The sequence below is a fragment of the Oncorhynchus tshawytscha genome, linkage group LG10 (genome assembly GCF_018296145.1).
Source record: "Oncorhynchus tshawytscha isolate Ot180627B linkage group LG10, Otsh_v2.0, whole genome shotgun sequence".
In the NCBI taxonomy this organism is placed as follows: Eukaryota; Metazoa; Chordata; class Actinopteri; order Salmoniformes; family Salmonidae; genus Oncorhynchus; species Oncorhynchus tshawytscha.
Genome location: NC_056438.1, coordinates 70,036,288 through 70,058,454, shown reverse-complemented (window position 1 = coordinate 70,058,454; position 22,167 = coordinate 70,036,288). Strand labels below are relative to the sequence as shown.

General features: G+C 45.5%; 2 protein-coding genes and 1 long non-coding RNA gene across 3 annotated transcripts; all 3 read left to right on the top strand.

The window, feature by feature from the left end:
* LOC121847651 lies at positions 1-628 on the top strand. The gene has a single exon (XM_042329592.1). It carries the CDS (start codon positions 1-3, stop codon positions 613-615), a length of 615 nt encoding a protein of 204 aa, XP_042185526.1. The 3' UTR covers positions 616-628.
* Positions 629-11,393: 10,765 nt separating this feature from the next.
* Positions 11,394-15,421, top strand: LOC112237863. The gene is made up of 3 exons (XR_002951497.2): positions 11,394-13,052; positions 13,866-14,909; positions 15,122-15,421. It is a non-coding gene; the product is annotated as an uncharacterized LOC112237863 (long non-coding RNA).
* Positions 15,422-17,422: 2,001 nt separating this feature from the next.
* LOC112237875 lies at positions 17,423-20,689 on the top strand. Its single transcript, XM_024406468.2, has 2 exons — positions 17,423-18,397; positions 18,927-20,689. The coding sequence occupies exon 2, from the start codon at positions 19,070-19,072 to the stop codon at positions 20,381-20,383; it is 1,314 nt and encodes a 437-aa protein (XP_024262236.2). The 5' UTR covers positions 17,423-18,397; positions 18,927-19,069; the 3' UTR covers positions 20,384-20,689.
* The last annotated feature ends 1,478 nt before the right edge of the window (positions 20,690-22,167 follow it).

Genomic DNA, 22,167 nt, shown 5'->3' with positions numbered 1-22,167 from the left:
ATGCTTTTAGACCAGAGTTTAATGGTGGTTCTTCATAGGAACAATAACAGTGACAGTAAGAGCGAGCTGGACAGATCATCAGTCGGGGGCCAAGCCAATGGGAGCTATAACACCTCAGTACACCTTAACCCTGGTCTCCAGGTCAGGCTCCATAAGGAGGTAAAAAATTGGTGGAATTACTTGGGGTTTGGGTCCACTATCGGAGAGGAGATCTGGAGAGGTTCTGAGTTTCACGATGCCAACCGAGAGATTCCTGTGGATATTAACGGACATGACGCCAGTCTGCAGCTCTTCGTAAAGGATGGAAAGGCCTGCGCTCGTCTGTATGTAAAGAAATCCTTCACTGCCTGGAAGAAAACGTTTCATAACTCCTGGGTTGGGTTCTACTCTTCAGACGGCAGAGACACCCAGGAGTATAATACCTACCAATGGCAATGGGCTGTACATTTCTCTGAGGAAAAAGGCTCACATCAGGCTGATATACCTGGGTATGACGTCTATGTGTATGAGTCTAGTATGACCATGTCTCCTGGGGTCCAGGTCAGATTCATGATGGAGAAATATGGGGGTGAAAAGGCACGCACTCCACCCTGGGAGAGACTTGTCCAGTGGTGAGCTCACCTGATAACATGATGTAAGACGTTGAAAATTCTCATTTATAACTGCTTGTGTAACTGCTTTTGTTAATGTTTAACATTTATCTACCCTGCTTTTAATTTGGTTTATTTTAATTGCTCATCTGTGTAAATGAGAATCTGTTCCCAAAAATCCCTTCTGTTCCTCTTTCTTTGCTATTTTGAGGGGATGACAAACATGCTGTTGGTGTGGGTGGATGGCTTGACCTGTTCTCATGACAAACATGCTGTTGGTGTGGGTGGATGGCTTGACCTGTCCTCATGACAAACATGCTGTTGGTGTGGGTGGATGGCTTGGCCTGTTCTCATGACAAACATGCTGTTGGTGTGGGTGGATGGCTTGGCCTGTCCTCATGACAAACATGCTGTTGGTGTGGGTGGATGGCTTGACCTGTTCTCATGACAAACATGCTGTTGGTGTGGGTGGATGGCTTGACCTGTCCTCATGACAAACATGCTGTTGGTGTGGGTGGATGGCTTGACCTGTCCTCATGACAAACATGCTGTTGGTGTGGGTGGATGGCTTGACCTGTTCTCATGACAAACATGCTGTTGGTGTGGGTGGATGGCTTGACCTGTCTCATGACAAACATGCTGTTGGTGTGGGTGGATGGCTTGACCTGTTCTCATGACAAACATGCTGTTGGTGTGGGTGGATGGCTTGACCTGTTCTCATGACAAACATGCTGTTGGTGTGGGTGGATGGCTTGACCTGTTCTCATGACAAACATGCTGTTGGTGTGGGTGGATGGCCTGACCTGTCCTCATGACAAACATGCTGTTGGTGTGGGTGGATGGCCTGACCTGTCCTCATGACAAACATGCTGTTGGTGTGGGTGGATGGCTTGACCTGTCCTCATGACAAACATGCTGTTGGTGTGGGTGGATGGCTTGACCTGTTCTCATGACAAACATGCTGTTGGTGTGGGTGGATGGCTTGACCTGTCCTCATGACAAACATGCTGTTGGTGTGGGTGGATGGCTTGACCTGTTCTCATGACAAACATGCTGTTGGTGTGGGTGGATGGCTTGACCTGTCCTCATGACAAACATGCTGTTGGTGTGGGTGGATGGCTTGACCTGTTCTCATGACAAACATGCTGTTGGTGTGGGTGGGTGGATGGCTTGACCTGTCCTCATGACAAACATGCTGTTGGTGTGGGTGGATGGCTTGACCTGTCCTCATGACAAACATGCTGTTGGTGTGGGTGGATGGCTTGACCTGTTCTCATGATAAACATGCTGTTGGTGTGGGTGGATGGCTTGACCTGTTCTCATGACAAACATGCTGTTGGTGTGGGTGGATGGCTTGACCTGTTCTCATGACAAACATGCTGTTGGTGTGGGTGGATGGCCTGACCTGTCCTCATGACAAACATGCTGTTGGTGTGGGTGGATGGCCTGACCTGTCCTCATGACAAACATGCTGTTGGTGTGGGTGGATGGCTTGACCTGTCCTCATGACAAACATGCTGTTGGTGTGGGTGGATGGCTTGACCTGTTCTCATGACAAACATGCTGTTGGTGTGGGTGGATGGCTTGACCTGTCCTCATGACAAACATGCTGTTGGTGTGGGTGGATGGCTTGACCTGTTCTCATGACAAACATGCTGTTGGTGTGGGTGGATGGCTTGACCTGTCCTCATGACAAACATGCTGTTGGTGTGGGTGGATGGCTTGACCTGTTCTCATGACAAACATGCTGTTGGTGTGGGTGGGTGGATGGCTTGACCTGTCCTCATGACAAACATGCTGTTGGTGTGGGTGGATGGCTTGACCTGTCCTCATGACAAACATGCTGTTGGTGTGGGTGGATGGCTTGACCTGTTCTCATGACAAACATGCTGTTGGTGTGGGTGGGTGGCTTGACCTGTCCTCATGACAAACATGCTGTTGGTGTGGGTGGATGGCTTGACCTGTTCTCATGACAAACATGCTGTTGGTGTGGGTGGATGGCTTGACCTGTCCTCATGACAAACATGCTGTTGGTGTGGGTGGATGGCTTGACCTGTCCTCATGACAAACATGCTGTTGGTGTGGGTGGATGGCCTGACCTGTCCTCATGACAAACATGCTGTTGGTGTGGGTGGATGGCTTGGCCTGTCCTCATGACAAACATGCTGTTGGTGTGGGTGGATGGCTTGACCTGTTCTCATGACAAACATGCTGTTGGTGTGGGTGGATGGCTTGACCTGTCCTCATGACAAACATGCTGTTGGTGTGGGTGGATGGCTTGACCTGTTCTCATGACAAACATGCTGTTGGTGTGGGTGGATGGCTTGACCTGTCCTCATGACAAACATGCTGTTGGTGTGGGTGGATGGCTTGACCTGTTCTCCTGACAAACATGCTGTTGGTGTGGGTGGATGGCTTGGCCTGTCCTCATAACAAACATGCTGTTGGTGTGGGTGGATGGCTTGACCTGTCCTCATGACAAACATGCTGTTGGTGTGGGTGGATGGCTTGACCTGTCCTCATGACAAACATGCTGTTGGTGTGGGTGGATGACTTGACCTGTCCTCATGACAAACATGCTGTTGGTGTGGGTGGATGGCTTGACCTGTTCTCATGACAAATATGCTGTTGGTGTGGGTGGATGACTTGAACTGTCCTCATGACAAACATGCTATTGGTGTGGGTGGATGACTTGACCTGTCCTCATGACAAACATGCTGTTGGTGTGGGTGGATGACTTGACCTGTCCTCATGACAAACATACTGTTGGTTTGGGTGGATGGCTTGCCCTGTCCTCATGACAAACATACTGTTGGTGTGGGTGGATGGCTTGACCTGTCCTCATGACAAACATACTGTTGGTGTGGGTGGATGGCTTGACCTGTCCTCATGACAAACATGCTGTTGGTGTGGGTGGATGACCTGACCTGTCCTCATGACAAACATGCTGTTGTTGTGGGTGGATGACTTGACCTGTCCTCATGACAAACATGCTGTTGGTGTGGGTGGATGGCTTGACCTGTCCTCATGACAAACATGCTGTTGGTGTGGGTGGGTGGATGGCTTGACCTGTCCTCATGACAAACATGCTGTTGGTGTGGGTGGATGGCTTGACCTGTCCTCATGACAAACATGCTGTTGGTGTGGGTGGGTGGATGGCTTGACCTGTCCTCATGACAAACATGCTGTTGGTGTGGGTGGATGGCTTGACCTGTTCTCATGACAAACATGCTGTTGGTGTGGGTGGATGGCTTGACCTGTCCTCATGACAAACATGCTGTTGGTGTGGGTGGATGGCTTGACCTGTCCTCATGACAAACATGCTGTTGGTGTGGGTGGATGGCTTGACCTGTCCTCATGACAAACATGCTGTTGGTGTGGGTGGATGGCTTGGCCTGTCCTCATGACAAACATGCTGTTGGTGTGGGTGGATGGCTTGACCTGTTCTCATGACAAACATGCTGTTGGTGTGGGTGGATGGCTTGACCTGTCCTCATGACAAACATGCTGTTGGTGTGGGTGGATGGCTTGACCTGTTCTCATGACAAACATGCTGTTGGTGTGGGTGGATGGCTTGACCTGTCCTCATGACAAACATGCTGTTGGTGTGGGTGGATGGCTTGACCTGTTCTCCTGACAAACATGCTGTTGGTGTGGGTGGATGGCTTGGCCTGTCCTCATAACAAACATGCTGTTGGTGTGGGTGGATGGCTTGACCTGTCCTCATGACAAACATGCTGTTGGTGTGGGTGGATGGCTTGACCTGTCCTCATGACAAACATGCTGTTGGTGTGGGTGGATGACTTGACCTGTCCTCATGACAAACATGCTGTTGGTGTGGGTGGATGGCTTGACCTGTTCTCATGACAAATATGCTGTTGGTGTGGGTGGATGACTTGACCTGTCCTCATGACAAACATGCTATTGGTGTGGGTGGATGACTTGACCTGTCCTCATGACAAACATGCTGTTGGTGTGGGTGGTTGACTTGACCTGTCCTCATGACAAACATACTGTTGGTTTGGGTGGATGGCTTGACCTGTCCTCATGACAAACATACTGTTGGTGTGGGTGGATGGCTTGACCTGTCCTCATGACAAACATGCTGTTGGTGTGGGTGGATGGCTTGACCTGTTCTCCTGACAAACATGCTGTTGGTGTGGGTGGATGGCTTGGCCTGTCCTCATAACAAACATGCTGTTGGTGTGGGTGGATGGCTTGACCTGTCCTCATGACAAACATGCTGTTGGTGTGGGTGGATGGCTTGACCTGTCCTCATGACAAACATGCTGTTGGTGTGGGTGGATGACTTGACCTGTCCTCATGACAAACATGCTGTTGGTGTGGGTGGATGGCTTGACCTGTTCTCATGACAAATATGCTGTTGGTGTGGGTGGATGACTTGACCTGTCCTCATGACAAACATGCTATTGGTGTGAGTGGATGACTTGACCTGTCCTCATGACAAACATGCTGTTGGTGTGGGTGGTTGACTTGACCTGTCCTCATGACAAACATACTGTTGGTTTGGGTGGATGGCTTGACCTGTCCTCATGACAAACATACTGTTGGTGTGGGTGGATGGCTTGACCTGTCCTCATGACAAACATGCTGTTGGTGTGGGTGGATGACCTGACCTGTCCTCATGACAAACATGCTGTTGTTGTGGGTGGATGACTTGACCTGTCCTCATGACAAACATGCTGTTGGTGTGGGTGGATGGCTTGACCTGTCCTCATGACAAACATGCTGTTGGTGTGGGTGGGTGGATGGCTTGACCTGTCCTCATGACAAACATGCTGTTGGTGTGGGTGGATGGCTTGACCTGTCCTCATGACAAACATGCTGTTGGTGGGTGGGTGGGTGGATGGCTTGACCTGTCCTCATGACAAACATGCTGTTGGTGTGGGTGGATGGCTTGACCTGTCCTCATGACAAACATGCTGTTGGTGTGGGTGGATGGCTTGACCTGTCCTCATGACAAACATGCTGTTGGTGTGGGTGGATGGCTTGACCTGTTCTCATGACAAACATGCTGTTGGTGTGGGTGGATGGCTTGACCTGTCCTCATGACAAACATGCTGTTGGTGTGGGTGGATGCCTTGACCTGTCCTCATGACAAATCTTTCAGTACATTTTATTTTTCTCTTTATGATGTATCATGGGCTGGAGATCTTTGTAAGGAAAGGGGGGATACCTAGCCAGTTGCACAACTGAATGAATTCAACTCAATGTATATTCCACATTTAATCCAAACCCTCTGAATCCACGCCATCGGTGCTCAGGGAGCAGTTGTTGGGGGTTAATTTCCTTGCTCATACGCAGAACAAAATATTTTTCCACCTTTACGGCCTGGGGATTCGAACAAGTAACCTTACTGGGTTGCTGGCCCAATGCTCTTAACCACCAGGCTACCTGCTGCATTTGTATTGATTGTTTGTTGTTTCTGTTGTTTGTTGTTTCTGTTGTTTGTTGTTTCTTAAATTAGGTCTGGGGATGTGTAAAGGACAAAACAATTGCCAAAAGAAGTGCCAGACCAGGTGTGTCCCCAGCTGTTGTCACGAACCGGCTCAAAGCCCGTAACAAAGGGAGACAATGTGGAGATAAGGAGTAACAAAATATATATTTATTAACTAAAGCAACTAAGGAAAATATACAATGGTGTGTGTAATCAGTAATCAGTAGAGTAAGTGAGTGTTTTGCATGCATGAATGTGATAATGCAGGGTGTTGAAAGGTGCCAAAGCAAACAAACAACAGGCCACCAAGAACCACAACACAATCTACAAAGGTGTCTGCATGGAGAGAGTCTCCTCCATGAATGTGGAAGAGGTCTATTTATCCTGGGACACACCTGGCCCAGGTTTTTCCCATGTAGCTGACACTCCGCCCACCGGCATCCTAATAAGGAAACAAGAACAAAGACAGAATACGGCAGACAGATTGGGAGGGTCGTCACACTGTTTTCCAGACTCTCCAGACTGTTGATCTCTACATTATATACACGTAGAATGTCATTTCTGCTCATGGTTGGGAGACTTTGGATTTGTGTTAGGAAATTAAAACTGACAAGGTACAGTTGAAGTTGGAAATGTACATACACCTTAGCCAAATATGTGTAATTTATGTGTGGTTCGTGGTGGTGAGGTGACAAGTCAATAAAGACGACATCCAAACTGGTCTAGTAGGCAGCCTTGTAGTGATTCAATATCCAACCCAGCTACCTAGCTTAGCTATCACAACACAGGTGTAACCCTGCCCTATTTTACAATCCATCATATGCTTGTCGGGGTAGGTTCCTTGTTCCTTGTCAATCATTGGCTTATTGTTGAAATCAGCAGTCAGACAACATCTTCTTTAAGTAAATCAATCAAACATTAAGTAATGCAATTGCAGACAGAAGTTCACAATGGAAATACATCATGTATGTTTCAGAGTAAGTTCTGCAACCCACCTAAGGGCACAGCTGATTTTATACATGTGATCCCTCCCTGGTGGTGTGATCACCTACGTCAATGTTTGTATATGTGACAGGTTAAAGGAAATATTCATAGCCTGTTATACATTAAAAAGTATTAGTAAGTTCATAGTATGTGAGGATCTTAAAACATCTAAGGTTAAAAGATCATGCATTCAGTATTAGTTGATAGAGATGGATAACATTCATATAATTGTGTTAAAGTTCAAATCCGTCAAGCGTACAAAGGGTACGAATTGTGAGAGTAATGTGTAAACATTATATTGATTACTTTATTTTGTGGTGCCTAAAAGTGTTAATCTGTGATCTACAAAATGCTCTTAATCTATGAGCCGGAGATCGATTGCTCTGGTCTCCACCCATATTCCTGGGGAAATTGCGGTCTTTTCTCATTGCACTAAAAGTTGAATCGAGAAAACAAGTATCACTCTCGTGATTATTTCTCCCCTGTTTTCAGGTACGTTATTGATGATAAAAAATAGTAATTTAAATGTAATAACTCGCTAACATGTCAAGAGTGTTTAAGGTGTGTCTTAGTAACATCTTGAGGAAGTTCGAGTTAAGTTTGAAGAGAGTAATATGATCCCTGCTCGGTTGAAGTGAAGAATAGCATCGTACTGAGAGGAGCTGCCATTTTATGTCGATTGTGAATGAACATGTGCGTTGTTAATAAGATATTTTGCTGTGTTAGTTGTATAATGGTTTTTCTGTTGTTTTGTAACGTGTTACTTTTGTAAAATGATTGCACTAAAAGTTGAATTGAAAAAACAACACCGTATCACTCTCGTGATTATTTCTCCCCTGTTTTCAGGGGCGTAACATATACGGCAACAAGCTGAGGTTACCTTATAAAGTAACCTAGTACAGTAGCTTCTCTGAATTCATTAGCATTGTCCACTGTCACACATGATCAAAATGTCAAAACTAGACACTGGTTACTTCTCTTCATCTAGTTTCGGTCTACCTCATACCTGGCCAGCAAGCACACTCTTGCAACAGCCAGGGCTTAACCACAAAGACTAATATAGATGCTTGTACAACGTATAGTGGCAGCGTTTTAGACACATAGCAACAGTATCCATTATAAGGCCTGCAACAAAACATATGAATCTTAAGGTCCCCTTAATCAATAATGGGGAGGGTCTTCGGGACCCTAACCCCTACATGATCCTGTGGTGTCATGAGAGATATTGTGTGATCACCCGGCTACGCATGCCTTTCCCTAACGTCACCATGCTGTGTCGATTGCTGTTCTGGTTTGTAACTATTGCTTTATTTCACTGTAGAGCCTCTAGCACTGCTCAACATGCCTCGGCTAACAATTTAGTTCCACCCCCCCACACACGCAGTGACATCACCTGGTTTAGATGCTATTTCTAGAGACAATATCTTTCATTATCACTGTATGCACAGGTTTACCCCCACTGTATTCACATCCTACTATACCTTTGTCTGTACATTATGCCTTGAATATATTCTACCGTGCCCAGAAATCTGCTCCTTTTACTCTCTGTTCTGAACGTACTAGGCGTCCAGTTCTGTTAGCCTTTAGCCGAACCCTTATCTTACTCCTCTGTTCCTCCGGTGATGTAGAGGGTAATCCACGCCCTGCAGTGTCTACCTCCACTCCCATCCCCCAGGCTCTCTCATTTGTTGACTTCTGCAACCCTAAACACCTTGGTTTCATGCATGTTAACATTAGAAGCCTCCTCCCTAAGTTTGTTTTATTCACTGCCCTAGCACACTCCACCAATCTGGATGTCCTAGCCGTGTCTGAATCCTGGCTTAGGAAGACTTGGCATTGGAAACTTGGAAACTTGGCATTTCCATTCCTAACTATAACATTTTCCGACAAGATAGAACTGCCAAAGAGGGCGGTGTTGGAATTTACTGCAAAGATAATCTGTGGAGTTCTGTCTTACTATCCAGGTCTGTACCCAAACAATTTGAGCTTCTACTTCTAAAAATGTACCTTTCCAGAAACAAGTCTCTCACCGTTGCCGCTTGCTATAGACCACCCTCTGCCCCCAGCTGTGTCCTCGACACCATATGTGATTTGATTTCCCCCCATCTATCTTCTGAGCTCGTGCTGCTAGGTGACCTAAACTGGGACATGCTTAACGCCCCGGCCATCCTACAATCTAAGCTTGATGCCCTCAATCTCACACAACTTATCAATGAACCTACCAGATATAACCCCAAATCCGTAAACACGGGCACCCTCATAGATATCATCCTAACTAACTCACCCTCCAAATACATTTCACTGCCTCATTGCCTTCAATGAGTCTGCGAGCAAACGACCACCCCTCATCACTGTCAAACGCTCCCTAAAACACTTCTGCGAGCAGGCTTTTCTAATCGACCTGGCCGGGGTATCCTGGAATGACATTGACCTTATCCCGACAGTAGAGGATGCCTGGTTATTCTTTAAAAGCGCCTTTCTCACCATCTTAAATAGGCATGGCCCATTCAAAAAATGTAGAACCAGGAATAGATATAGCCCTTGGTTCACTCCAGACCTGTCTGCCCTTGACCAGCACAAAAACATCCTGTGGCGTTCTGCATTAGCATCGAATAGCCCCAATGATATGCAACTTTTCAGGGAAGTTAGGAACCAATATACACAGGCAGTTAGGAAAGCTAAGGCTAGCTTTTTTTAAACAGGAATTTGCATCCTGCAGTACAAACTCAAAAAAATTCTGGGACACTGTAAAGTCCATGGAGAATAAAAGCACCTCATCCCAGCTGCCCACTGCTATGAGGCTAGGAAACACTGTTACAACCGACAAATCCACTATAATTGAGAATTTCAATAAGCATGTCTCTACGGCTGGCCATGCTTTCCACCTGGCTACCCCTACCCCGGTCAACTGCCCGGCACCCTCCACAGCAACCCGCCCAAGCCCCCACCATTTCTCCTTCACCCATATCCAGATAGCTGATGTTCTGAAAGTGCTGCGAAATCTGGACCCCTACAAATCAGCCGGGCTAGACAATCTGGGCCCTCTCTTTCTTAAATTATCTGCTGAAATTGTTGGAACCCCTATTACTAGCCTGTTCAACCTCTCTTTTGTATCGTCTGAGATTCCCATAGATTGGAAAGCTGCCGCGGTCATCCCCCTCTTCCAAAGGGGAGACACTCTAGACCCAAACTGCTACAGACCTATATCTATCCTACCCTGCATCTCTAAGGTCTTCGAAAGCCAAGTTAACAAACAGATTACTGACCATTTTGAATCACATCGTACCTTCTCTGCTATGCAATCTGGTTTCCGAGCTGGTTATGGGTGCACCTCAGCCACGCTCAAGGTCCTTAACGATATCATAACCGCCATCGATAAGAGACATTACTGTGCAGCTGTATTCATCGACCTGGCCAAGGCTTTCGACTCCGTCAATCACCACATTCTTATTGGCAGACTCAACAGCCTTGGTTTCTCAAATGATTGCCTCGCCTGGTTCACCAACTACTTCTCTGATAGAGCTCAGTGTGTCAAATCGGAGGGCCTGTTGTCCGGACCTCTGGCAGTCTCTATGGGGGTGCCACAGGGTTCAATTCTCGGGCCGACTCTCTTCTCTGTATACATCAATGATGTCGCTCTTGCTGCTGGTGATTCTCTAATCCACCTCTACGCAGACGACACCATTCTGTATACTTCTGGCCCTTCTTTGGACACTGTGTTAACTAACCTCCAGACGAGCTTCAATGCCATACAACTCCCCTTCCGTGGCCTCCAACTGCTCTTAAACGCAAATAAAACTAAATGCATGCTATTCAACCGATCATTGCCCGCACCTGCCCGCCCATCCAGCATCACTACTCTGGACGGCTCTGACTTAGAATACGTGGATAACTACAAATACCTAGGTGTCTGGCTAGACTGTAAACTCTCCTTCCAGACTCACATTAAGCATCTCCAATCAATAATTAAATCTAGAATCGGCTTCCTATTTCGCAACAAACCTTCCTTCACTCATGCTGCCAAACACCCTCGTAAAACTGACCATCCTACCGATCCTTGACTTCGGCGATGTCATCTACAAAATAGCCTCCACCACTCTACTCAGCAAACTGGATGTAGTCTATCACAGTGCCATCCGTTTTGTCAGCAAAGCCCCATACAGTAGGGCAAAAAAGTATTTAGTCAGCCACCAATTGTGCAAGTTCTCCCACTTAAAAATATGAGAGGCCTGTAATTTTCATCATAGGTACACTTCAACAATGACAGACAAAATGAGGAAAAAAATCCAGAAATTCACATTGTAGGATTTTTAATGAATTTATTTGCAAATTATGGTGGAAAATAAGTATTTGGTCAACAACAAAAGTTTATCTCAATACTTTGTCATTGCCAACAAAGGGTATATAACAGAGGTCAAATGTTTTCTGTAAGTCTGAAGACAGAACCTCTACAGATGGCATCTAACAGCATTGAAAAAAATCATATTTCTCCACTCCTGTTACCAAGTCCAAATTTAGCCTACATTTGGTGTATAATTTTACTGCAAGAAATGCTTAATTCTGCAGGAATTATTATTAAGGCTATAGCCCTATTCACACGGGACTAGTATTATTAGAGAACGTTGGTTATGTATTTATTACCCCAGAATGTCCATTATTTCAAAGGATGATTCAGACGGGATTAATTGACAGTTATGACTGATACCTGGAGGTTTTTTTCTAGGCATGAAGACATTTCAACAAGTCCAGGCTACACTGATAAAACTCGAGCCTGGTTTCCAAGTTTGTAAACCATACCAAACTGTCTTTGGTATAGTGTTGCCACAATATTTGAATTGAGGAAGTGTGATCTGTGAAAGAAAAATTACCTGATTTGTTTGATATTAATAGTTAACAATGAATACTTAACAAATAGTAAGACATTTCTGTTCTACTAATGCTGTGTTTTTCTGGTCTCCACTCTATCTCCCTGCAGCTAATCTGGGCATATGGTTTTACTATAGATAGCTTGAGCTGACAATTGATTAATAACTTGGTGATAAAAACCTACAGCTGGTATTCCATAGATAAGATGTGGTGTGTGTGATCCGAGATAGAAAGAGCCTGGAGGAGTAGAACAATCCCTTATTGTGTCTAATCATTCTTGCATCTGGGAAATGTCCCTGGCTGCAGATGAACACAGGATGAACCCAGGATGGATTGTGGTGCCCCCCAATCTGCATGGGGGGGTGGAACCAGCCATGACTAGGCATGTTTGGGTCTCCTATAGAAGATCTCTGTTTTTGATTAAAGGTTAAGCTCTCGGTAACACACACTTCGGAGTGTGTGGTCGACCATCTTCATTATTGCAATAATTAATCATTATTAAATAAAGATGATCGTTTGACGAAATGACAAAGTCTCTCTCAGTATACATTGATTTCCATGACATATCATAATCATTAGGATAGTTTAGCAATCGGCAGTAGAAGACGTCCTAAATGCTCCCCAGCCTTCAGATGTGAGCTCAACATCTAACGTGGACTTGATGTGCGTTTTTAGGAAATGGATTAGAAGGTAAACTTGTTCCAAACGTTTAGCTCAGTTGTATGCTGCTTTGTGATCTATTAACAGCAGGGGTTGCATTAAATAGGCACAGCATTTTTTATGATACATTTGGTGATCAATTCATTCGCACAAAACATATAAACAAAAGCATTCACTGTGGAAGTTGATACACGTAGGCCCTTCATATATAGGCTATGTGCAGCATTTTGGGCAATTTATTGAATCCGTTGTTTTCTTGGTCAAACCGCAAGTAACACCTGACAAACTCAAACATTTCTCTCATGTCGATTCACATGGTACTAATATTATCAGAGGACTTTGGAGTTTGCAAAAAAACAGTAGGTTATTCTGGTTGGTCAATGTCCAGATTTCAGTTTCATTTAACCCATCTGAACAGCAGGCTACAGTTCCCTTGACATGCCATTGTAACGGTTGTTTGTGGTGGAAGAAGAGGAGGACCAATGCGCAGCGTGGTAAGTGTCCATATTGATAATTTATTTTCATGAACACAAAAACAAAATAACCAGAACGAACGAAACGAAACAGTTCTGTCTGGTGCAGATACAAACACTCAACAGAAAACAATCACCCACACCACACAGGTGGGAAAAGGCTGCCTAAGTATGATTCTCAATCAGAGACAACTAACGACACCTGCCTCTGATTGAGAACCATACCAGGCCAAACACAAAAACACCACATAGAAAAAGGAACATAGACAACCCACCCAACTCACGCACGGACAAAGACAAAACTAAAACAAAGACATAACAAAAGAACCAAGGTCAGAACGTGACAGCCATAGCCTATTTGAAGTCCCATCTTGTGACTGTCGAATTTGGATAGCGCCTCACAATCCTCACTCACACATAACATAGCCGACACTAATATCATCTATTACCACTTCACCAAATCTTTCCCAAACATTACTTTTCTGGCCCTCACTTCTCTTTATTTTCAACTCTCCTTTTGCAGCTTTTGGCTTATTGAATTATACTTCGACAATGTCCTTTCCCCTCAGTGGATTGACTTTTTCTGCCTGTTCCCAAAAGGCTTATTTGGCGATAGGCTGTGACGGCTATTTGGCATGCATACACTTAAGCACTAAAGTTGAAGCTTATGCAGTTATATGAGATAGTGTAAAACAATTCAAGAAAACCCTCAATGTAGCCTATATAAATTGCATAATAATTGATGGATTTTTTAAGGTATTGCTTCTCTTTATTCAACCCACCTGCCCTTCAGCCACACAATATTTAATTAACCTAAACCCGTCCGCCCCGCAGATATAACCGCAGGGACTGTGGGTTCTAGGTCAACCCGCGCATCACTTCCGGGGACCCCAGCCCAAAGTCTTTGTGGGAGATGAGGCCTTTCCTCTCCGGAGAAACCTCATGCGGCCCTTCCCTGGAGCAATCATCCCCAGGAGAAACACGGTCTTCAACTACCGCCTCGCCCGAACCAGGCTGACTGGAGTGCACCTCCGCCATTCTTGCGTCCCACTGGCAGATGTTCCGGTGAGTTAACAGGGTCCACCCTGCTAACGCAGAGGTGTGTGTGAAGGCTACCTGTGTCTTGTATAACTTCATGAGCATGGACACAAGAACCAGGAGGGGAGCTGCAGCTCACCGCCGTGTCCCAGAGGAGAGGTCAACTGCTCTGCAGGATGTTGCCAGGATGGGGGCCAACAACGCAGCACTTGTCCGTGTGCTGGAGATCTTCACTTTCTCCTTCTTCGAGGAGGGTGCTGTTCCCTGGCAACATCTTGTGCCATGTACTATGTACAACCAAAGGCTCTTTTAAGAGCCACCCACATTGCAGTAAAATATATATTTTCATTCAATGTCACCTGTAGTTATTCTATTCCCACTATATCTCCATTTGATTTATAATTCTCAGGTGAGGGTGCTGTTCAGGTCTGCACAAAACAAAAATAGGCTATTTTAAGACGTTCAGGTGTGTGGGCTGTAGATCCTTCCACCTTCAAAGAATAGGCTGTAGGACCACCACTGGGGAATAATAAGACACCAGTATTTATATTTATGTAACTATGCTATATTGTTTGTCTTCCTGAGTCTGTGCATATTTTTCAGTATAAATTACTCTGCAAACACTCAGTGTGGACACTAGGTGAGGCCACGCACACACACACACAGAGAGAGAAAGATTCCTGTTGAACACTGTCTCTACCGTATTTTCTCAATAAGTGTCTCCGTTCTTCACGTCATCCCACACCCCCTTCTCCCTAAATCCTCTAGGTTATATCAGCTGTGTCAGTGAACCCCTCCCACTTCTGAACTGCCTGAAACAGATGCACATCTTGATCAGAGGTGAGAGGTCACTTGTTTGGGTCAACTGGAAGTATTATTAAAGAGATGGTTAACATTGAAATACAGACAGATGTAGTAGTCCCAGAGTTAATGATCCAAGGTCAGTTTTGTATTTCACCACCTGACGATTGTGATGACTGACATAGTGTTAGAAATAAAAACACACAAGACTCATTCATCTCTCTCTCTCTCTCCATCGCTCTTATCTGCAGGTATTGTCTGTGAGAGAGGATGCCAATCCCTAGTCCCGTCATCGTCACCTCATCCGCTCAAAGACAACCCAACTGGGGGCCCAAGGCTGGTTAGGAGACACCGGTAGAGATACTATTATGTAACTGTGATGACCTGAGAGAATACGTAGTTTAGTTGCACTGTGATTCATGAATCATAAGCTTTCTTCCCTGCTCCTCTGTTCTGCTCTGTTCTGCTCTTTCCCTTTCTGTCTTTGACCCCCTCTCACACCTCTCCCCCACCTCCTACTTCTTCCCTGCTCCTCTGTTCTCATCTTTCCCTTTCTGTCTTTGACCCCCTCTCACACCTCTCCCCCACCTCCTCCTCCTCTCTTCTTCCTTTCTGTCTTTGACCCCCTCTCACACCTCTCCCCACCTCCTCTTTCTTCTGCTCCTCTGTTCTCATCTTTCCCTTTCTGTCTTTGACCCCCCCTCACACCTCTCCACCTTCTTCCCTGCTCCTCTGTTCTCATCTTTCCCTTTCTGTCTTTGACCCCCTCTCCCCACACCTCTCTTTGACCCCCCCACCTCCTCTTTCTTCCCTGCTCCTCTGTTCTCATCTTTCCCTTTCTGTCTTTGACCCCTCCCCCTCTCACCTCCTCTTTCTTCCCTGCTCCTCTGTTCTCACCTCTTTCCCCCACCTCCTCTTTCTCATCTTTCCTTTCTGCTCCTCTTTCTTCCCTTCCTCTCTGTCCCCTCTTCTCCCCCACCTCCTCTTTCTTCCCTCTCCTCTGTTCTCATCTTTCTTTTGTCTTTGACCCCTCTCACACCTCTCCCCCACCTCCTCTTTCTTCCCTGCTCCTCTGTTCTCATCTTTCCCTTTCCTTTCCTCTTTCTTCCCTGCCCTCTCTCACACCTCTGACCCCCCCCACCTCCTCTTTCTTCCCTGCTCCTCTGTTCTCATCTTTCCCTTTCTGTCTTTGACCCCCTCTCCCCCACACTTTCTTCCCTCCCCCCCACCTCTCTTTCTTCCCTGCTCCTCTGTTCTCATCTCTTTCCCTTTCTGTCTTTGACCCCCTCTCACACCTCTCCCCCACCTCCTCTTTCTTCCCTGCTCCTCTGTTCTCATCTTTCCCTTTCTGTCTTTGTCTTTCCCCCACCTCCTCTTTCTTCCCTGCTCCTCTGTTCTCATCTTTCCCTTTCTGTCTTTGACCTCTCTTTGACCCCCCCCACCTCCTCTTTCTTCCCTGCTCCTCTGTTCTCATCTTTCCCTTTCTGTCTTTGACCCCTCTCACACCTCTCCCCCACCTCCTCTTTCTTCCCTGCTCCTCTGTTCTCATCTTTCCCTTTCTGTCTTTGACTCCCCTCTCACACCTCTGACCCCCCCCCCACCTCCTCTTTCTTCCCTGCTCCTCTGTTCTCATCTCTTTCCCTTTCTGTCTTTGACCCCTCTCACACCTCTCCTCTTTCTTCCCCCCACCTCCTCTTTCTTCCCTGCTCCTCTGTTCTCATCTCTTTCCCTTTCTGTCTTTGACCCCTCTCACACCTCTCCCCCCACCTCCTCTTTCTTCCCTGCTCCTCTGTTCTCATCTCTTTCCCTTTCTGTCTTTGATCTCTTTCCCCCTGTCTTTGACCCCTCTCTCACACCTCTCCCCCCCACCTCCCCTCTTTCTTCCCTGCTCCTCTGTTCTCATCTCTTTCCCTTTCTGTCTTTGACCTCCTCTTTCTTCCCCCTCTCACACCTCTGACCCCCCCACCTCCCCCCACCCTCTTTCTTCCCTGCTCCTCTGTTCTCATCTCTTTCCCTTTCTGTCTTTGATCTCTTTCCCTCTCTTTGACCCCCTCTCCCCCACCTCCTCTTTCTTCCCTGCTCCTCTGTTCTCATCTCTTTCCCTTTCTGTCTTTGACCCCTCTCACACCTCTCCCCCACCTCCTCTTTCTTCCCTGCTCCTCTGTTCTCATCTCTTTCCCTTTCTGTCTTTGACCCCTCTCACACCTCTCCCCCACCTCTCCCCCACCTCCTCTTTCTTCCCTGCTCCTCTGTTCTCATCTTTCCCTTTCTGTCTTTGACCCCCTCTCACACCTCTGACCCCCCCACCTCCTCTTTCTTCCCTGCTCCTCTGTTCTCATCTTTCCCTTTCTGTCTTTGACCCCCTCTCACACCTCTCCCCCACCTCCTCTTTCTTCCTCTGTCTCCTCTGTTCTCATCTTTCCCTTTCTGTCTTTGACCCCTCTCACACCTCTCCCCCACCTTTCCCTTTCTCTTTGACCCCCTCTCCCCCACACCTTTCTCTCACACCTCTCCCCCACCTCCTCTTTCTTCCCCTCCTCTGTTTTCTTCCTCTGTGTTTTTATAATGGACACCAGATGTGCATTGAGGTACAGGTTGAACGTGTTATATATTACAATTGTAATTTTTATAATGCAAATACTATTTATTTATAACACTTGGATAATTCACTTTCAATAAAGCTTTTCACATTCTCTACTTGTTGAAATGAAGTCTCTCATTTGATGAAATACTACACCTATCCTGTGTCCTCAGATAAGTGCAGGTGAAGGAAAGTGGATGGTGAGATGAACCTGTTTTAGAGAATTTCCATGATGCAAATCACTGGTGAAAGAGCCATTCATTTGGCTTGCTGATTTTTGATACTGTTACTAGTACTTTTTGAGCTCCAAAACATTATCTGAATTCTTCACCTCAGGAACATTGGATAGTGAGCAGAGAGCCTCATTCTGGTGCACACATTTTTGCAGTGCCATCTAATCATTTGCTCAGTTAAAATGTATGTGAACCCACATGTCAGGATCTGATATAATGGCAGGCAACATTTTAGGCTTTACATGAGAGATTTGCAATTGTTTCATAGTTTTAAGTACATTTTTAAGCACTAGTGAACGAGGAGACGTTTTGGAGCCAAATAAATGTCTCTTTTAGCTGAACGTAGCCAAATTATGTGGCTCCCCGAAAAGATTCAGAATGCCCAAGCGTACTACAAGAAGCATGGCTTTCATTTCTATAGAAACTCTCAGATCCCGCCCATTATATTTTCTGCGTTCTGAAAGTGAAATTTACTCACTCTAAGGATAAGTTTCATTTCTATAGAAACATGAGTTACCCAGTGACATCACAGATCAGCCTTTGTAAAACTCAGTTTATCTTACCCTTGTTTTGTATCTGTCCTGTGTACTGGTTATGTGTATGTAGGCTACAAGAAGCACCTGTTAGTCCGTTTCAATCCTGGGATCTGTTGACAGAAACGAGAGAAACAAACACAGTCAAGACTAGATTCTGGTGGTAGGCTGCACAAGAAGGTGAGTGATGTTTTATTGGAACTAATTTGTTTTATTTTGATGTGAGGACTTATTACATCATATTACAGTATTGATCGTGTTTACAAGTTCCAAATGTTATTTTGTTAAACCTCATCGTACATATTGGGACATATTGTTCTGATATAGTTACAGTTCACTCCAAAATAAAAGTTTGTCTGATATCTTTTGACATTTTTAGTGCTAACGTTTTCAGACCAATACTTTTTGGGGAGTCTTAAAACGTTAAACCTATTGCCAACCACAAGAAATAAGCTACTGATTCAAACTATACATACAGTGTAATGTGAGGACTTATTAACTAATTTTACATTATTGGGACAAAGGTCCGATATAGTGACAGTTAACTTCAAAATGAAAGTTTGTCAGATATTTTCTGATGTTTTGGGGGGAGCTCCTAAAACCTTTAATGTATTCCCGAGCACTAGAAATAACTAACAGATGTATTTATTTGTTTATTAATTTATTGAAAAAATTTACAAATGTTGACACAGTATTTGTTTTGTCACAGGCTGGCCATGGTTGAAAGGGGCATCCTGGGTTGTTTCATCTTGTGTCTGTCTCTGACCTCAGTATGTGCTGTCAAAGGAACCCTTAAATCAATAAAGGACCTCAAGGGAATAGTTTGGTCAAACCTTTCCTCGACACGGCCTCATGCTGCTCCACTGGCTAGCCAACAACATTTACATTGACAACAACGGCAACATGAGACTCAATTTCAACCCAACCAGGGGAGACTATGGCTTTCATTTCTATGGAAACAGACCACCTTCATTGCCTTTTCTGCTTCCTGAAAGCGGAATCTACTACTCACTAGGGAATATGAACTCTATTGGCTCAATGACGGCACTTCCTGATTATGTCACGCAAAGTTTCTACAACTTAAGGGGACCTGAGAACAACAGGGACAGGGTCATACTCAGAGTTATGGAGGATGGGTCCAATCAGTTCATTGCAGACGAGGTCTATGTCACACAGCACTATCCACCAAATGAAAACAGAGGAAGTGCCTATGATCCAGACAATACATACCGTGTCAATGTCAGCCTCCTTAGACAAATCCAAAGTCTACCAACCATTGACCAAAATGACATTCCACGTATATATAATGTAGAGATCAACCACAACAGTTTGCAAGAACTGGAAAACATCTGGGGACACACACCTGGTCTGGCACTTCTTCTGGCTATTGTATTGTACTTTACACGTCCCAAAACCTTATTTATTAAGGAGCAAGCTCTTCGTTTAACATCTCAACCCCAGAGTGGCATGGAGGATAAGGATAATGCATTGATTAAGCTTGGTGTGAAAACCACAAATAGAGGAAAAGCCAGGATCATCTGGAGTGGGATCCCCAAGAGGCTATTAGACCAGGGTTTAATGGTGGTTCTTCATAGGAACAATAACAGTGACAGTAAGAGCGAGCTGGACAGATCATCAGTCGGGGGCCAAGCCACTGGGAGCTATAACACCTCAGTACACCTTAACCCTGGTCTCCAGGTCCGGCTCCATAAGGAGGTAAAATCATGGTGGAATTACTTGGGGTTTGGGTCCACTATTGGAGAGGAGATCTGGAGAGGTTCTGAGTTTCACGATGCCAACCGAGAGATTCCTGCTGATATTAACGGACATGACGCCAGTCTGCAGCTCTTCGTAAAGGATGGAAAGGCCTGCGCTCGTCTGTATGTAAAGAAATCCTTCACTGCCTGGAAGAAAACGTTTCATAACTCCTGGGTTGGGTTCTACTCTTCTGGGTTGGGTTCTACCCTGGATTATAACACCTGGCAATGGGCTGTACATTTCTCTGAGGAAAAAGGCTCACATCAGGCTGATATACCTGGGTATGACGTCTATGTGTATGAGTCTAGTATGACCATGTCTCCTGGGGTCCAGGTCAGATTCATGATGGAGAAATATGGGGGTGAAAAGGCACGCACTCCACCCTGGGAGAGACTGGTCCAGTGGTGAGCTCACCTGATAACATGATATATGACGTTGATATTCTCATTTTTAACGGCTTGTGTAACTGCTTTTGTTAATGTTTAACATTTATCTACCCTGCTTTTAATTTGGTTTAATTGCTAATCTGTGTAAAATGTAAAAGATAATCTGTTCCCAAAAATCCCTTCTGTTCATCTTTCTTTGCTATTTTGAGGGGATGACAAACATGCTGTTGGTGTGGGTGGATGGCTTGACCTGTTCTCATGACAAACATGCTGTTGGTGTGGGTGGATGGCTTGACCTGTTCTCATGACAAACATGCTGTTGGTGTGGGTGGATGGCTTGGCCTGTCCTCATGACAAACATGCTGTTGGTGTGGGTGGATGGCTTGACCTGTTCTCATGACAAACATGCTGTTGGTGTGGGTGGATGGCTTGACCTGTCCTCATGACAAACATGCTGTTGGTGTGGGTGGATGGCTTGACCTGTCCTCATGACAAGCATGCTGTTGGTGTGGGTGGATGACTTGACCTGTCCTCATGACAAACATGCTGTTGGTGTGGGAGGGAGACTTGACCTGTCCTCATGACAAACATGCTGTTGGTGTGGGTGGATGGCTTGACCTGTCCTCATGACAAACATGCTGTTGGTGTGGGTGGATGACTTCACCTGTCCTCATGACAAACATACTGTTGGTGTGGGTGGATGACTTCACCTGTCCTCATGACAAACATACTGTTGGTGTGGGTGGATGACCTGACCTGTCCTCATGACAAACATGCTGTTGTTATGGGTGGATGACTTCACCTGTCCTCATGACAAATCTTTCAGTACATTTTATTTTTCTCTTTATGATGTATCATGGGCTGGAGATCTTTGTAAGGAAAGGGGGGATACCTAGCCAGTTGCACAACTGAATGAATTCAACTCAATGTATATTCCACATTTAATCCAAGCCCTCTGAATCCACGTCATCGGTGCTCAGGGAGCAGTTGTTGGGGGTTAATTGCCTTGCTCATACGCAGAACAAAATATTTTTCCACCTTTGCGGCCTGGGGATTCAAACAAGTAACCTTACTGGGTTGCTGGCCCAATGCTCTTAACCACCAGGCTACCTGCTGCATTTGTATGGTGTTGACTGTGTTGATTGGTTCTGTTTGTTGGTGTTAATTTTTGTGTTTTGTGAAAATTCAATGAAAATGTAATCACAAAATAAGCTATATGATAAATTCAGGCAAAAATGTACAATAAAAACTTAAGAAAAACAAACAAAATGGTGGAGTTTTTCTTATCCCAGGATCCACTCTTGACCTAGTGGTTAGAGTGTTGGGCTAGTAACTGAAAGGTTGCAAGTTCCACCAAAACATTTAGTGCCAGTCAAAGTGTGAAGAGACATTGTGGCTCCCAGGATCCCATGTTGCATACCTCTGGTCCAACAACAGCTGTGTGATGTACTGCCCTCTCCTGGTCTTCACAAGGTACTATATTTTTCTCACACAGCCAACATGGAGGACGGATCAGGGCTGAACTCCTTTCCCGGAGGTTTTGAGCTAGTCATACAAATATATGTGTTTCTCCACTCCAAAGATTAATCCACAGATAGAAGGGGAAACATAGTTTGTTTTCGTTAGTTATCTTTGATTCATCTCTCCTCGTTCAAGCACCTACGTGGGTTAGTATCACTGAGGTATCTACTTACGTTCACATACACCGTTTCATGGTTGCTGTCATCTTTCTTACTGGGATTACTCTCCCTGCACTAGAGCTCAGTGCTCACTGGACAGACAGCCGTATGCTGTGAACATGCTCCG

Coding starts and splice junctions, on each gene's coding strand:
- LOC121847651 (XM_042329592.1), top strand. CDS start 1: ATGCTTTTAGACCAGAGTTTAATGGTGGTTCTTCATAGGAACAATAAC.
- LOC112237875 (XM_024406468.2), top strand. CDS start 19,070: ATGCTGCTCCACTGGCTAGCCAACAACATTTACATTGACAACAACGGC.